The 17,068-nt window shown below is 34.5% G+C and overlaps 2 protein-coding genes across 2 annotated transcripts; one reads left to right on the plus strand and one right to left on the minus strand.

The window, feature by feature from the left end:
* Positions 1 to 1,630: 1,630 nt before the first annotated feature.
* LOC142619655 (late embryogenesis abundant protein At5g17165) lies at positions 1,631 to 8,112 on the plus strand. The gene is made up of 2 exons (XM_075792860.1): positions 1,631 to 1,862; positions 7,555 to 8,112. Exons 1-2 carry the CDS (start codon positions 1,750 to 1,752, stop codon positions 7,817 to 7,819), a joined length of 378 nt encoding a protein of 125 aa, XP_075648975.1. The 5' UTR covers positions 1,631 to 1,749; the 3' UTR covers positions 7,820 to 8,112.
* A 1,737-nt stretch (positions 8,113 to 9,849) lies between these two features.
* Positions 9,850 to 15,800, minus strand: LOC142618601 (uncharacterized). Its single transcript, XM_075791545.1, has 6 exons — positions 15,726 to 15,800; positions 13,473 to 14,663; positions 12,157 to 12,309; positions 11,934 to 12,005; positions 11,567 to 11,815; positions 9,850 to 11,387 (listed from the first exon to the last, which is right to left on the minus strand). Exons 2-5 carry the CDS (start codon positions 14,643 to 14,645, stop codon positions 11,702 to 11,704), a joined length of 1,512 nt encoding a protein of 503 aa, XP_075647660.1. The 5' UTR covers positions 14,646 to 14,663; positions 15,726 to 15,800; the 3' UTR covers positions 9,850 to 11,387; positions 11,567 to 11,701.
* Between the last annotated feature and the right edge of the window lie 1,268 nt (positions 15,801 to 17,068).

Raw genomic sequence — 17,068 nt, forward strand, 5'->3', positions numbered from 1 at the left:
CTATCTTTAATTAATGTATATAGAGGCCTATGATATTGGCAGTGGCGGCGTCACATACAGGTCAGGGTGGTCCTAGGACCACCCTGGCCTAAAAAAATTTTATATATAATAATTAAATTTTTTTTATTTATTTACCCTTAAAAAAATTAGGAACACCCTCAAAAAAAAAATTATGCCAATAAAATTAAATTTTGATGGATTATTTGTTACATTTTGGCCGGTACCAGTTTTTAGGAGAAAAAAAAATCCCTAAACTAACAAACTCGTCAACACAGCATGTCGCGTTGAACGCCTAAAAAACAAATTCAGCCGTCGCAAAGGTCGCCCCTTCTTCTTCTTCTTCTTCTTCTTCTTCTTTGCTTCGTCTCAAACACTTTGCTAGTTTGCCTTTTCTTTCTTTTTTTACTCTAGTTTTTTTTTAGTTTGCCTTTTAGACTTTTAGCTTGCTGACCCCACTCACATGACAAAGCTTTGGAAATAACAAAACTCAAAAAGGTGACAAAAAAGTTTGATTTCAAACTTATTTATTGAGTCTTGCCTCTTCCCAATATGATATACATATATACACTATTATTGTACTATTTTTTGTTGTTGTTTTTCATGATTTAATTACATATTTATGTTTTAATATTCTAAAACAGTAATTGTTATGTAATAACTAAATGATTTGAGTGTCAAAAAATAAAAACTAAATGATTTGTTTTATTTGAAGTTTACTTATTTGGATCAATTATTTTATGTTGTATAGGAAAATATAATATATATTATTTTTAATTTTTTTTAGAAACCCCGAAACATCCTAAAATGATACGTCGAAATAAATCGATACTGAAATATTCCATTCCACTAAACAAATAAAAACAGTGTCCAAAATAGTATCCATAACATTGCTTTCAAGAAAAAACTTTAAAAAATTGAACTAAAATCTTAAAAAGAAAAAATTGCAACAGAGAATCTGAAGAAAAAAAATTGTAACAAAGCAAGCTCACCCAAGAACACCCTGAGAAACATTCCTAGAATTACAACTGGGTATTGGTAGGTGCATATAAATGAATAAAAGTGCAAAAGATGAAAATTGTAAATTAAAATACAAAGAATCTTGAAACATTGAACCAAAAGAAACAAAAAATGTTTATTTATTAATTTAAAAAAGCTTAAAATATTAAACCAAATAATAAAAAATATATATTTAACTTGTTCTTGTCTCTAAAACTTGAGAATATTTCAATTTTTTTGTTCGGATTACTTTTACAACTTTTTATATGCACCGTGGAATCAAAAAAAAAAAAAATTTGAGTTTTGTTCTTTGCACTTGAATATATAAATATTTTTTTCAATTATTGAAAGGGTAAAATGGATACTATGGGAGTAACGGAAACGGAATATTGGAAATAAAGAACAAATATTCCGTAAAGTAACGATAAAGAAAAAGAAAGAAAAAGGCCGAGTACCGTTTGGTACAACTTAACGTACGGGGTAGGTGGTCACCAAGGAAAAAGAAAAAAAAAGAGTGACTGTTGGGGAGCAGTTAACAACGCACCCAAATTCCATGTTCTCAACCCAACACAACATAGCCACCAATTAACATTAACATTAACATTATACATAATAATACATTTCTGCCTATAAAAACAGCTTTGGCCTTTCCATTCCCAAACACGACACACACACACACCTTCCTCTCTCTCTCTTTCTCTCTCCCTCACAGAGTTTCAGTACAGCTTTTGCCTTTTGTCAGTGCATCATTGTATGGCAGCCAATTCGAATAGCCGAGGGGTCGCTTTAAGCTTGGGCAAGCGTGTCGTCAATCGGATCCGCACTTCCAACTCTACCACTCGCGATCCACCTCTTACTACTCTCAGGTCAGTTTTTCCACTCACTTATTTGCTTTGATTTGATTTGTCTTTGGTATATATCCTATCTCTGTGTATCAGTGTCTGGAAAATTAGAAACTTTCACTTCTCAACTGTTTTTTATCATAATTCATAAGAGGTGGCATATTGTTAACTGTCATAGAGTTAAATCTTCTAATATCATGATGCTGCCATTTCCTAATTACTTGCTTGCTACAATTGTTTCGTAGTTAAAAACAATAATAATAAGAATAATTATAAGGAAAAAATAAATAAATAAAGAATTTTTGTGCATGAGATATCTGGGTATTCAATAATTTTTGGGAATTTTTTATCTCAGGTGTTGTTTTATATTTCAAGAAATTAAGGAATTATTTCACTTATTATTATCAGGTTTGGGATTATATATGTTTGTTTCCTAATATTCTGATTTCTGACTGGTGGGTGAGGTTTTTTTTTTTTTTTTTTTTTTGTTCAGCTTGATTGTTTTCTCTAAATATCATACTTTTCCACCATCCTCTTCTGCCATCTGCCATTTGATCTTTGATAGGGAACTTCAATTTTTTTATTAATTTTTTTCCAAATCCAGAAGACAGACTTTTTATCTCACTGTTATATAAAAATATATACACATATTTTTTATATGATATATATATTTTTTAATTGTGTTATGGGAAACGATGAAAACGTAAATAGTTTATTATGTTTGATTTTAATGGTAGGATGCGCCTTGGGCGGTCCATCCGGTAGATAAGGACAATTACCCCAACGTTGTCGGTACCCTTTTTTATGTTTTGATTCTAATAGTAATAGTTAAAAACGAACAAAAAGCCAATGATCCGTACAGTACATGGAAAGATCTTTTGATTAATTCTCCAATTTATTTCCACAATTTTTTTGGTGTGAAAATCAGCTTAGGACTTCACTCTACAATGTTTTTTGTTTTGTCTGAAATTTTCTTCCGTCTTTTCTGTTCTCATTGCATGACTTACTTTACCATTTTACTCTTAAAAAAATATTTTAAAAAATGGTATAAATACAAAATTCATCCTCTTACTTTGAGTCTCTAACTTTGATATAAGGCTTCTAAATTTTAAAATTGTTCAATCAAGATCTCCTATTAGTTGTTAAACTGATACGTTAGACACACCAAAAACAACGTTGTTTTGATAATTTCATAATATTTAATAAATTGAATTATTATTTCAAAACTTTTTTAAAAAAAAGTTATTAAAAAAAACCCAGAATTTGTGAACTAGGCTTACTAGGGAAACAAGCTTAATTACCTGAGAAACAATTAGTGGGTTTTGTGTGCATGTTGCTAGAGGAGAGAGACCAAGTCTTAAGCATCAATAACCATGTGCTCTAGCTTCAAACTAAGGTGGTATATCATGCATTCGGTGCATATAGCTCCCCTCTTACATGGAGGTAGTATACCATGCATGCGGTGATTGTTTACTTGTTTCATAGATGGTGTATTTTCTCCTCTATATTCTTCAATAAAACAGAAAACCTTGGGATTTGCCCATGGTTTTGACTGGACTAGTCGTTTTTGGCCTTCAATTAGCTTGGGAAGGTCAAAATTAGGCAGTTCGACATTATTGCAGAGTTTAGGGGGGTTTGGGGGTTTTTTTATATTAATGTTTTTTTTTTAATTTCGAAATAATAATTTTATTTATTAAATTAGCAAAATGATGCCGTTCTGAGTGTGTCTTAACTTATCAGCTTATCAGCATGACTATTTTTTATCATTTGATAATTTTTTTTTTTTGACAACATAAATTAGATGTACGACTATGTCATTAAGTTAATGTTTCTTTAAATTGATAAAACCACATACTTTGCAAGTTAAAAAAAAAAAAAATTCAATGACTCAAAAAAGAAGTTCAAAAAAAATTCAAGTCAAAAGTCTTATAGTTGCTAAGGCAGTTCATTCTATATTTTATAACTAATACCCATCGTGGCCATGGGTGATGGGTGGACAATGGGCATCTTTGATCTGGGGTAGACTTTATCAATGACTCTGCAAAATTTTCCTTTATCTAAAAATAAAGAATAAGTCAGTACTAGATCTAGCGTTAAGTTCTAGATATTTGACTTGTTTTTATTCAATCAATTACTCTTTGCATTTGGTTCATTGAATATCACCCTTCTTTGTTGTCTTGGTTGTTGGTTTCAGAGTTTTCCAACCCCAAGAATAAGATTCAATTTAGTATCTATTTAATGGGTTAAGAATTTTTTCAAAAGGGATACCAAAATATTTCAGAAGATATTTTGTTCACAAAAGTAAGTGTTCTAATTTGATTGGTATATATATAATGTTATCCAATATTCAAATTCTAAGTGATCTAATTTGATTGGTATATATATAATGTTATCCAATATTCAAATTCTGGTAAAAGAAGATGTCATTTGGCATCACTATTATGTTCAAAGATTTATTTGAATGATTTTGGTTTATAAATAATCTTTCGAATGCATACAAAAATTGTTGAAATTTTGTCAACATTGATGGATGGTGCCCATCATAGATAGGTTAGGTTGACATTTTGTTAGGTTGACTTGTGCTTCTGCATCTCTAAACGAATTAATGATAATTTATGACACATAATAATAATAATAATAATGAGTTTAGAATATTTTATATCGATTATTGAGATAAAACCTTGCAAAACAAAAAAAAGAAAAAGGATGAACAATATAATATGGTCAAATTGTTAGAACTATATATCTTGTTTGGCTGAGATTGTTTTTTAAAAAATTTTATTAAGAGTTTAGGTGAACTTCTATCAAAATCAATGAAATTGTTATGCAACTCATGACTCTTCTTATGGCCTTTTCCATTATAATATATCTAGAAATTTTTCAGTCTGAAAATTTAATTTAGAAGCTCGAATCGATCCAAACTCAGCATATTTATCACGTTTAGTGACTAAATTTCAATACCAAGTAGCGTGGTGATGTGGTCACCTCATTGCATTGTCTGCACTCACTCACAGTTATTATAGTTAAATGACTCTTTATCTATACTCTATACCCTACATCGCAATTTTGTCTCCAAAATTGATTATGGAGAGGTTGGTCCTTGAGGCAGGCTTTACATCAAGTGTATGTGTATCCATGTCACAGCCTATATCCATGTTCCTTGTTGGTGATAAAGGTACCACATGTAATTGTGGAGGCCATTCTCCAAAATAAACAGCCATTTATCATCTTTCGTGTAATCTTCTTGTCCATTAATTTCCCCTAAATTTTTATCTCATAATGATAAGTTTTTCTCTATGCCTTTTTTTTTTCTTTTTCTTTAATTTTCTGCCAAAGTTTAGGAATATTTTTTAAATTATAATTTAGGCTTTTAGATTAGATGAGCGAACTATAGTATCATGATAGGAATTCAATGGAAATATTTGTTTATGCTATTATATATTCACTTCTTAAGATGGCCTGATAGAAATTGACATGGCAATGCATTATATATTCACTTCTAAAGATAGCATCTTTAATGCCTTCACCACATCACATTCATTTATCCTCATTTTTATTTAATTGTCGACCTCTTGCTTGTGAATTATTTTTATGGGCAAGGTCTTGCTTGTGATCATGTGACCTCACAGTTGACATCATATATGTATTATTTTTTTTAGTTTCATTTGAGGCAGTATCTATTATATATTACAACAATCTAATCTTGTGATGAGATGGCTTAACAATTGAAACCATTATTTTTCTTTTGCGTGTTCCTTGAGTTTCTTTCTAACTTTATAATAGTATTTGGATACTAACTGGGTCTCCCCATACCGTGTATTATAAGAACTTCTACCTTGGACCTTGGAATGTAATACAATAATGAAGACCAATATAAAAAACACAAAATCAAAATGGGAAAAGAATCAAAACAAAAACTAGTTGATTTTGACAATATTATCATCAATTGGTCTAATATTCTTTATGATCAACGACAACAAATCAGTAAATCTATGAATTTAAGGGATACCATATCTTTTTAGGAAATGCTGATGCAATTTATTATTGTTGATAACTTTTATTAACAAATACCCTTCTAAGGGCAGGAAAAGTGGTCATAGTGAACTCAATTTCACTATGAAAAAGTACACAGTTCTTAGTTTTTTTTTTATACGCATTCTTAAATACGTAGCATGAGATATATGCGTTCTTAAATGCATCGCACGAGACAAATACTGGAGATACCTTATCGATACCTTGTCGTTTTTGTGACACCAAAATATGGTCACAGCAGAGTGGCAAGAAAATCTCTCAATCGCTCACTTTGCCTGCCTTCACATCGCACTTTACTTTGTCTAATCAAACAAGCGTAGAAAACGCGTAAAACCAAAAGTTAATAAATAAGAAGAAAAAAAAAAAAGTGGTTGGGTCGGCTTGGTTGCCTAGTCGTTATCTCATTGGGATTAACGGGTCATATGCTGATCACGTGACTTCCATTCTCATTCTTCACTTTGAATATCTTCTTCTGTTTTGATAATGTAGCTTTGAATATGTTTGATGAAAGGTAAAGGGTAATCCTTAATTAATTTACACCTAAGTTACCTAACACAGCCAAATGCCCACATGGGTAATGGGTCACACACCTAACCACCCTCGTCACTTTAGAGTTAGATAATTGATGATATTATATCTATATTTAGATAAACATTGTGTCAAAGTGCCAAGTGGGGCAAATATAGAAGTAGAAACTCAGAAGGAAGCATAATACCTCGTGGAGAGTGGGACAGGTTTATCTTTTATCTTTTTATCTTTTACACCTACATATGATAAGGACAAGGGCATTTTGGGAATTATGTCTATTCTTTGGAATGGACCTTTTTTTTTTTTTTTGTAAAAGCCATATATACCCCTCTAGTACATGGTGCCACATACTGGGGGATATGATGTCATGTCAACAAGCCTTATCTCCTACTGTGGACAAAAATATCTATAGTATTTAAGGGTATATATTAAGCTATTTATTTTTGAAAATATTTTATAAAAATTAAAAAAAAAATTCAATTTCCGATAAAACCTTTTAAAAAAAATGATATACTAGTAAAATTCATATATGATATATGGATCTATCCTCTTACACATTTACTTGGCAATGAGTCTCACAAGTGTGAGATTGGCCTCCCTGTGAGAAAGTAGATTCATATACTTGTGAGACTGGCCTCCCTGTGAGAAAGTAGATTCATATATCGAATACATATGGTCCGTGGGTTCTACATGTGAGTTCTATATGTGTAAGACACACATGCTATGAAAGACAAGATGCAGACACTTGGTGCGTGATATACCTTCTCTACACTCCTTTGACCTCCATCTTCCATCTTGCATTATGATGGATTCTATTAATTTTTATTTTATTTTTTAAATTTTTTTGGGAATTTTTTTTTCTTCTCTTTTTTGCAAGGTTATCGTGTGAGCTTAGCATATGTCATCAGTCACATTAGATCTTAGAGATTATATTATGATTATGCTCCTCACTAAAAAAAAAAGTATCTGACATTTCAGTTGTATGTAGCTTCGCACTCCCACATGTTGTGAGCATAATACTCCATGTATTCCAAACACTAGATATCTCCTCTACACTGATTAATCTCAGCTTCTTTGTTGGTATCAATAAATTTCATAGTGTATACAGTATCTTATAAAGTACTGATTATTGTGTAACTACTAATAATGAGTTCAGGAGGGCTGCACACACCTCGGCGTATGACAAGAACCCGGAGGACCACACCCCCCTGAACGTAGTCCCAGACAATGTAATACCCCCTCACTCCGACAAGTACTGGGAACCGCACCCTCAAACTGGGGTCTTTGGACCGCCTGCCGGGCAAGCCTCAACCGCAGGCGGCGACCGTACTGCGAATGGTGGTGAGGACTCTGTGCTTGAGCAGAAGGCCTGGTTCCGTCCCTCTGGTCTGGAGGACTTGGAGAAGCCTCACTCTCTCTGAGCGCACGTAGAAATTAAGTACTAAGCTAAGACCCGTCTCCTTAATATTATTGACGGTTAACTACTATACATAAATAAAAGTATAGGCATCAGCCTAAGTAGCCTATACAGAACTTGGTACAAGAAAACACTGGTTATGTTCATAATATAGCAAGTACTAGAGAGCTGGGAGTGAAACCATATATTATATTTGAGATTTACCTATCCTGTTATTATGGACCTTGATATGTACTTATTGCTGTGGGTTATGATTTCCCAGTACTTTGTTGCTATAAAAGGCTTGGTTATGTTTAATTGCTTGTCATCTTCACTATATATATATATATTAGCCCTCACTTCTTTGTACATATCTGCATGGTATGTACAAAATTTAGCCCCAAAGCTGCTGTATAGAAGTTAAGCTGCACAAAATTGTACTTCATTCATGGATATTAGCTTACTATAAAGGTACATTTTCTATACATTTGGATGGTGAATTATTCATAATTCATCAACTAAATATCATCACTCTATAACTTATTTTTTATAACTTAAAAATCCCCAAATTATACCTAGCTATGTTTGGCACCTAAATCCGGTTGAGTTTTCATTCCAAAAACTCAAAAAACTCACCTTTTTGTGGGACTCACGGACCAAGCATTATGGTGTGCCCACAGAACGGCTACCCGCGAAACCCTTCAACCCACATATTTGTATTACTCTTATTTCCTTCAGCCTCCAAAACCCAACTACGCTGAAGCCATCTATTCTTTCTACATAGTCATCCTCTATCCTCATCCCTGAAAACACACAAAGTAGTTCTAGACCTCCTTTCTCCATCCTCAGCTTGAAACCAAACCTACAAAAATCCCTTTTGGTGTTCTGCTCCTTGATCAAATTGGTGGTGGTTGACAATGAGAGGAATTGGATGGCATAGCTCGCTGCATCAACTGGTGGAGCTGTAGCACTTGCTGTGCTTTGTAACAAAGCTTTGTTCCATATTAGAGTCCCAATCACCATCACTCTTACCCCTCCGTTTGCGGGGTTTTTTGTTCGGAGGAAAATTACCAAGACCAGTGTATGAATTTTTCCCACATCTTTTTTGAAATTTTAGAAAAAGAAAAGGAACTTCTTCTTTTTCTGGGTATGTCATGGTATTCAATAAAGTTTATTTCTTTGTTGTTGTTGTTTATGTGTCTATGTTGATTAGAGAAATGAGGAATGGATAATAGTATACATGGGTTTTTTTTAAGATGTGGTATTGGTTTCAAATTTTAAGGATTTGGTTGGGATTTTATGTGGGAAGGGACTATTGGGTAGAGATTGGAACTTACCGTGTGGGTGTTGTTGAGGAAATAAAAGGGTGAGAATATGACGAAGGAATTAAGTTGATTATTGAGCTTTAAGCAAAAGAGTAGAGAAGGTCAGATGGAGAACCTGACCAGAGAAGGTCAGATGGAGAACCTGACCAGCACCAAACTTCCTGATCAGCTGGAGTCTTAGACCGGAATGGGACGGAGCAGATCAATGGTTATGGAATGGAGAGCTGGTGCTTGCCTGCTTGGGAGCTGAAGAAAAAGAAAGTGAAGTGTGATGTATAGGAGAAATGGGGTTGGTCTGAAAATAAATTATGACCGTTGGTAGGGGAGTAAAGTCTAAAGTGTGATGTGGCAACGCTCTGACCGTAGAGCCCATTATGTGAGGAAATTTATCAATTAGCCACCATAACTTTGTTTTTATAACTCAAAACACTACTTTCTTGTTTTCATTCTCACTAACTCATAACTCAATTTGGTGAGATTTGAGTGATGGAAACAGAAAATGAAAACTCATCCGAACAAGTGTAGCATGCGTTGGAACCACAGGTTTTGAGTGATAAGTGATGAGTGATGGAAAACACAAAATCCAAACACCCCCTAAATTTCAACATTAAAAATTTTATATTCCTTTATTTTCCACCTTTCTCTTTCTTCTTGCTTTTCCTAAATTTACGCACTCTTCCACTTTTCAAACATGAACAAAACTGTGCATGAAACAAAGAGAATTCCCATAACAGAATTTCATATCACAATTAGATTGAAGAGTTTATATGGAGTAAGAGAATTCAGACTTATTTACATGTATTTTGGAAGTTAAATGGGTCAGTAACCTTTTAAGTATCAAATCATTTAAAGTGAACTCACCCAAAACAAAAGCATACTCTAACTTGACTGATAGGACAGCATAACAAGGGATGATATGCACAACTCTTGACATTCAAATGATTTGGTTGGGTTCCTCAAAAATATAGCCTAAATTAACAATAATGTTAAATATATGGCATGGCAATTGGTCTAGGAGATTGAAAGGAACCACATTCAAATGCTGCTAACTTTGCTCCATTCGCTGTAGGGCAGTCAAAGTAGTGAATTGATTTCATCTGAAAGCTCCTGAGCCATGCTGTTTTTGTTCAATCTGCGGCTTCATAGAAAGACCGATGGTTGACAGCACATAGCATTATCCAGCACATGCTCTAAATAGACTGTTAATTTGTTTAAACTAATCTGCAGGATCTCTCTAAGAATAATCTTTACTCCTACCAAATCAGTTGTTTTTCCATCTTCAACCACCAACGACATGCCTTGGGTGAACACGTCGTCAAAAGTTCATGCAGTCATTCCAAAAGCTTTTAATGTTCACATACCAAATCTAGGTAGTGCAGATTTACCTAAGCACATGCTAGTATATTCCTCACCTCCTTAATCTGATCTTTACCCACTAAAAAATTTCCTACTCCATAAAAAAGAAATGCTTCATCTACTGCTTCTACCTCTAAAGCAAGGCAAGCCAACAAAAATTCAGAGTCATCAAAGTAGAGAGTGATTACTCTCAAGATAACATAGTAACTCATACTCTTTGTTTTTTTGGTAAATAACTTGTACTCTTCATTTCTCAAAAAGCTAAGTGACCTGTTGGCTCAACAGACCCCAACCCAACATCACCCATTATAAATGTCAAGCCCAATCCAATATATACATCTTCCCTCCCTTCGGTTGCCACTCCAAATGTAAGAGAAAAGACTTTTGCCACCACATCCATCAATCTGCAACAATCTAAGAATCTTCAATACTCAGCTCTTGGACAATCCCATTTCCTTTCTCCCACTTTTTTTTTTTTTTTAAGATTTTTTCAGAGCTGAAAAATTCAGTTGTAGTAACCAATGCATAATAAAGGCCCGCATATGTGACAGACGAACATGGGTGACCATTGCTTCTTACAGTAAGGCCTTGCTAGTATTAATTCTCCAGGACCAAGAAAAGGAAAGGATTGACTTAAGCCCCCAAGTTTCCGGCTAAAAAAATGTATAGGCAATATATGGATGGCTGAGAGCCAGTCAAGGAAACCTTAGTATGTTGTCTGTCAAATAAAATATGATACACCAGAGATGGGAACAATTTGTCAGAAGCTCCTCTGCCTAAATAATTCCTGATGCCTGGAGCATCCTTCAAGCAACATTTGAATGTTCTCAAGTCCATTTGTGAACAAGTTTTTGAAGACTCAGAGCAAATATTTTAAGTTATCACACCAAGTGTCAAATTCCCCCTCTCAGTCTGTAAATTTATATAATAGCCATGTAAGGACAACAGTCAGCAAGGTTTAAATGCAAAACCAAAGCCATTTGGGTATAAAGTCATTATAACAGGAAGTTAAACGCGTATAGGAAACATGAACAATCATGAGCCAAAAGCATATCTGTGACATCCTACATAAGAGGAAAAGAGGAGCTCACCTCAGCTCAAGCAAAAATTCATTCCATGTTGCGAAAGGACAGTGGTTTAAAGGCATATCACGTGTCATCTGGAATACGATAATTTCCACACCTACCAAACACGAGCACACTGACCACACAAGACTGCAGGCCAATCTAGTACATATATGGTCTCTGTTCAAGGACCATTAATGCAGCTTGTAACATCTCTCTAGCCTTCCTATCTGGAGTACATCCAGCATATTCCATTTGCTCGTATATTTCAGGGACCTGGCCAACAAACCATTACATGAATTAGGCCAAGAGATATAAAAGAACACACGTAACATTGTAACATGTGCTGCTAACAAATAAATCTTATATGGATGAGAAGAACTAGAGTACCTACCTTATCAAATTTCCTTGCCCTAATATATGCCTTCATAAGCGTACTATAGGTAACCACATCAGGACTAATACCCTTCAGAAAATATTAAATAAAATTATCATTAGACAGCGTAAAAACAAATAATATCTTGAAGAATGAAGTGGACAAGGAAAATGCAAGAATCTACAAAGTAAAAGAGTCTCGTGCCTAACCATATACATGTAATGCAAAGAAGATGGCTTACACTTTCTTTCATCTGGTCATAAATTGATAATGCCTCCATATGTCTCCCAGTAATACCAAATGCATTGATCAACACATTCAGCATTATAATATTTGGCTCAATCCCCTCTGCTTCCATGAGCTGAAGTACCTTAAGTGTCTGTTCACATAATCCCTGCCAAAAACAAAATCTATAACACAGCAAACAAAGTTTTCACTTCTAAATATCATGTGTTTATCCATAAATTTTTTTAAAAAAGAAAAAACAAAGGATATCACCAAATGATCTTGAAAAAGTAGCAAAACTTATTTGTATTTACATATCAATCTTGAGTTGTTATTGTTTACTTTGTCATCTTTAAATAAATATGATTATATGAATTAGAAGTACATGCGTACTGTTGTCTCTTCTATTTTTCCCCCTCCTGGCATAAAACACTGGCTATAATTGACTTGGCTTTTCACAGGAAATCCATCACTCCTAGAAACTTAAATGTAGGACACTCCTGACAATGAAAACAAGCCAATAACATGGAGATATACCAATACTATTCTCCTAGTATATGAGTAAGTGCTCCAAAAAAAATGACATGCTTTGAGAAATAACAAGGGCAATTGTGTAAATGGAGACAAACATTAAGGATCTTCAACTGTAACTGGTAGCAAAAGTTGCTGCAGGTAAGTCATTTCCCCTCTCCAAAAACAATGCTTTGCAAGAGCCAAAACTACCTTTTGGTTTTCATCATCTTCTCAGTTTGATACATTCCAAAGTATTTACTAGACATTATACCGGTATGCTTAAAAATTTCAACCTAGGAATTTAGAAGCAAAGGCCTTAAATATTTCAGATGGAGCAATTTACAGAGTATATATCATTAGAAGGTCAGCACCACTTGTGCAGCAGTACAAACACCTGAGGACAGCGAGTTGATTATAGCAAATTAAAGTAGCCACAAAAGCAAAGTTTAGCAGTTAAAGTGGAAGATTGAAATGTTCTGACAATGGTCATCTGGGGGAGGCTTCAAAGCTCTAACATATATTGATATAATAAAGGAGAAAGGTTTCAAGAATTGCTACATATGATGACATATATAATAATGACTCCACAGATTGCAGAAGCTGCTAGGCTTGATGCCATACAATCATGATTTCTGTTGTGACAACTGGTGAGCCCAGATATTATAAAAAGAATGAAGTATCTTTCTGAACCCATTAGAAAGTTGGACATGAAATGTAAACACACCCCCCCCCCCCCCCCCCAACAAATAAATAACAATTATACAAGGAGATAATAAGGAGAAAGGAAGCAGGAAACAACAGGGGTGTGGAACAGCAGACCTGCTGAGCATAAGCATTTGCTACGACACAAAAAATGCTAGCTGAAAGTTGAACACCTTCTGACTTTAGAGCAGATATGCACTCCTCAGCATCAGCAAATTTCCCATATTGCCCATAAATATCAACCAAAACTGCATAAATGGCGCCACTTTTTTTATATCCTCTATATTTCATAGTCTCAAAATTCTTCTTTATCACATCCCACTTTCCCTGCTCTCCCAAACAGCTAATAATGGTAATGAAGATCTTTGGATCAGGATATAACCCTTGTTCTAGCATTTGGGTGAACAACTCAAGGGCCTTAGATAAATCTCCAACCTTACAATGCCACCTGATCAAAGAATTCCATGTTGTTATATCAGGCCTTAAACCTTCTTGTCGCATTTTCTCAAACACTTCCAAGGCTTCATCCAAGTCACCATATTTCCCAAACGTATCTATAATGCTATTATAAATCTGCTTGTCTAGTGACATCCCCATCTCCCTAATCTCTTCCACAATGCCCATTGCTTTCTTCCACATCCCATTATCCCTGTAAAGACCAATAATCTTACTATACACAAATGAGCTCAGTTGAAACCTCTTGCGCCTCATTTCATTGATTATTCCCCAAGTATCTTCCAAACGCCCAGCATTCACATAGTAATCCAGAAGAACCTCATATGTTTCTTGATTCCTACAAATACCCAAATCGTCCATTACATCTAATACCTTAACTGCACCTCCTAGGAGCCCTTTCTTTAAGAAAACTCTAAGCAAAACATTGTACAAGTTCACTCTAGGCTTAAACCCAGAACATATCATTTCTTGGAAAACTGCTTCAGCTTCCAAAGTCCTTCCTATACTTCCAAGAGCTTCAATCAAATGGGTGTAGGATATCAAGTTGGGATGAAGCCCCGAAGCTTCCATCCTAGCGAGAAGAGTCATAGCCCTGTCAATATCTCCCACTTTGCAACAATCACATATTGTGTGGTTATATATCTCCCAAGAAAGTTCCTTTCCTTTTACAAGGCTTTCTGGGGACTTTGTAACCAAGTTCTTTTTGTCAAATGCCCTTAAACTTACTTCTTTGACACCCTTGTTCAGTATGGAAAGATTAGAGGAACTACACAAGAAGAAAGAAGTGACACCACGGGTGGATGATAGTGAAAACAACACCATCACCATGAACATATCATATATCTTCTATTTCTGCAACACAGGGGGACAAATAACTCGAGATAAGAATTCGAACAAGAGATATGAACCAGGAGATTTATATTAGTAGGAGTGAAAAGCACATATATGACAAGTGCATAATTTTCTAAATCTAGAAGCAGCGTTTTTCTTTTTCTTTTTTTTTTATCTCTCTTAAAGATCATCTATACAAAGCAAAATTTAAAAAAAAAGATTAGATATTCCTTTGTATCAATCAAAACAGCAAGGGCAAAACAGTAGGTCCAAGTGCCAATGATAAAGTCAGTTCAAATAACACTCATACATGATTACTCCACAAGGACCAAAAAATATATTTAAAAAAAACAAATAAATGCAGAGAACCTAAGCTATTATGCCCATTTGACTATTAAATCCATCAGAGCACTGTAGCAACAATGTCACACAAGATTACCAAAAAAAAAAAAAAACAATGTCACACAAAATCTATGTGAAAACAAAATACCACAAAACAATAAAAAAGTCTACCTTACAAGCACCCAAATTTCAACTTTTTTTTAAAGGTTTCAAATCTAGATTTCAACTCTAACAATAAATGCACACCTAATTGCAACACTTTATATTATCACAGAGAAAATTTACCAGGTGGGTTTTCTCAATTTCACTATAATGTGAAAAAACACAAAAGAAATTTCCAACAATTACTAATTAAACCCTGAATTGCAACTCAATATTGCAAAATCCAGCAATTTCAGCAAATGGGTCGTCGTCAATTCAAACAGCTATCATAAGTATTATACCATAACAGTTGTAATTTTGGACTTAAGCTTAAAAGATTAAAGAATAAGGAAAACCAAAAAAACTGAGTTCAGAAAGAAGCTAACTGGGATGAAAAAGCGTGTACTTGGCATGAATAAGGAAGTAAACACAGGGCATGAATTTCAATGATGTACTGGAAAGAAGAAAATCAGGATATGAACAAAGATTATATAGGTTAAAACTTAAAAGGCTTATTGAATGTTTTTTGGGTCAGTGCTCCAATTGGTGAAACATGCAAGTCTTAAACATGAAATACCTGAAAAGGTAAAACAAACTTACAGGTTCGGAGAAAGAGTAACAGCGTCAGAAAGTGCTAACAGCGTCATATAAAAAACATAACAAAAGCAAAAGACATTTGTGTTTTATAATGAAAACGTGAAGTTGTGATGGATAATAGGAAACGAGGACACGAAAAAAGGACAAGACTTTTTTTTTTTTTTTTTTGTCTTGAAATTTTACAACGTATATTTTTTAACTAAATAATCACGTAATTAAATCTTAACAAGAAAATTAAATTAATTGTATTGTCCTTAAATTTTATCCAAAAATATATATCCAAATCCACAACATTATTTTAAGTCTCCACTTATTTTTTGGGTACTTTAAATTCACTTTTGGGATAATTACTGGAAACTCATATGTGATATAACCCATTTTCACTTTGCCTACCCGTAATTCAATCATTTACATTTTTTCCACCTGATGATAATCTCGTTAGCCTTCCGTAACTCACATTTTCATTTGCCATTAGAAAAACATATTTTTAGGCGAAAACAAATATAACAAGAATCAAAAAGTTAAGGTTTGAATTTTTTTAAAAGAGCTTGGATTATGGGGGGTTTTGTGTCTCTATATAAACTATTGGTCATCTGCTGAAATTCCTTTCAAAAAATAATCAATCTCGGAAAAGAAAGAACGACCCAAGATGGGTTTTGTAGAGAAAAGTATATATATGATATGATTCCTCCCTCCCAATGACTTAGAAAGAAAAGAAAGAAAATGTTTGGAGTTGTAGGAGAAGAAGAGTCCAGTGATGATACTCATTTTCTCAGATCAACCAATGACCACGATGAAGGCATCATAGTCGTCCTCGACATCGAACAACAGCAACCATACTCATCTCCCTCCTCCTCTTCTTCTTCCAAACCTCGTCGCCACAGTTTCAAGCGCCTCCTTGATAGAACCATTAATTCTACTTCTTCTTATTTTAGAGACAGAGACAGAGACAGAGATCCTGTTGCTGTTGTTGCGAATCCTAGCAACGATGCGGTTCTAACCGATGCTGGTGCACCTCCCAAAGGGGTTTTACTCCTCTTGGGTTGCCTCCTCGGCCTTGCCACGGGTCTCTTCGTCGCCGCTTTCAACAAAGGTGTCCATGTCATCCATGAATGGGCCTAGGCCGGCACTCCCAGCAAAGGTGTCGCATGGCTTCGATTGCAGCGTCTCCCGACACCTGGCATCGAATTCTCTTGATTCCTATCACTGGCGGTGTCATTGTTGGGATGATGCATGGTTTGCTTGAGATTTTGGACCAAAATCAAACACTCTAATTCCTCCACCAAATCCAAATCCCATTCCCAAAGGCAAGGTTTTGATTTCGTTGCTGCTGTTTTCCCTACTAT

The sequence above is a fragment of the Castanea sativa genome, chromosome 12, assembly GCF_040712315.1.
Source record: "Castanea sativa cultivar Marrone di Chiusa Pesio chromosome 12, ASM4071231v1".
NCBI lineage: Eukaryota > Viridiplantae > Streptophyta > Magnoliopsida > Fagales > Fagaceae > Castanea > Castanea sativa.

Coding starts and splice junctions, on each gene's coding strand:
- LOC142619655 (XM_075792860.1), top strand. CDS start 1,750: ATGGCAGCCAATTCGAATAGCCGAGGGGTCGCTTTAAGCTTGGGCAAG. Junction 1,863..7,554: donor CCACCTCTTACTACTCTCAG/GTCAGTTTTTCC, acceptor TAATGAGTTCAG/GAGGGCTGCACACACCTCGG.
- LOC142618601 (XM_075791545.1), bottom strand. CDS start 14,645: ATGTTCATGGTGATGGTGTTGTTTTCACTATCATCCACCCGTGGTGTC. Junction 12,310..13,472: donor CAAATGCTTATGCTCAGCAG/GTCTGCTGTTCC, acceptor TGTTTTTGGCAG/GGATTATGTGAACAGACACT. Junction 11,816..11,933: donor GGGCAAGGAAATTTGATAAG/GTAGGTACTCTA, acceptor TTTGTTGGCCAG/GTCCCTGAAATATACGAGCA.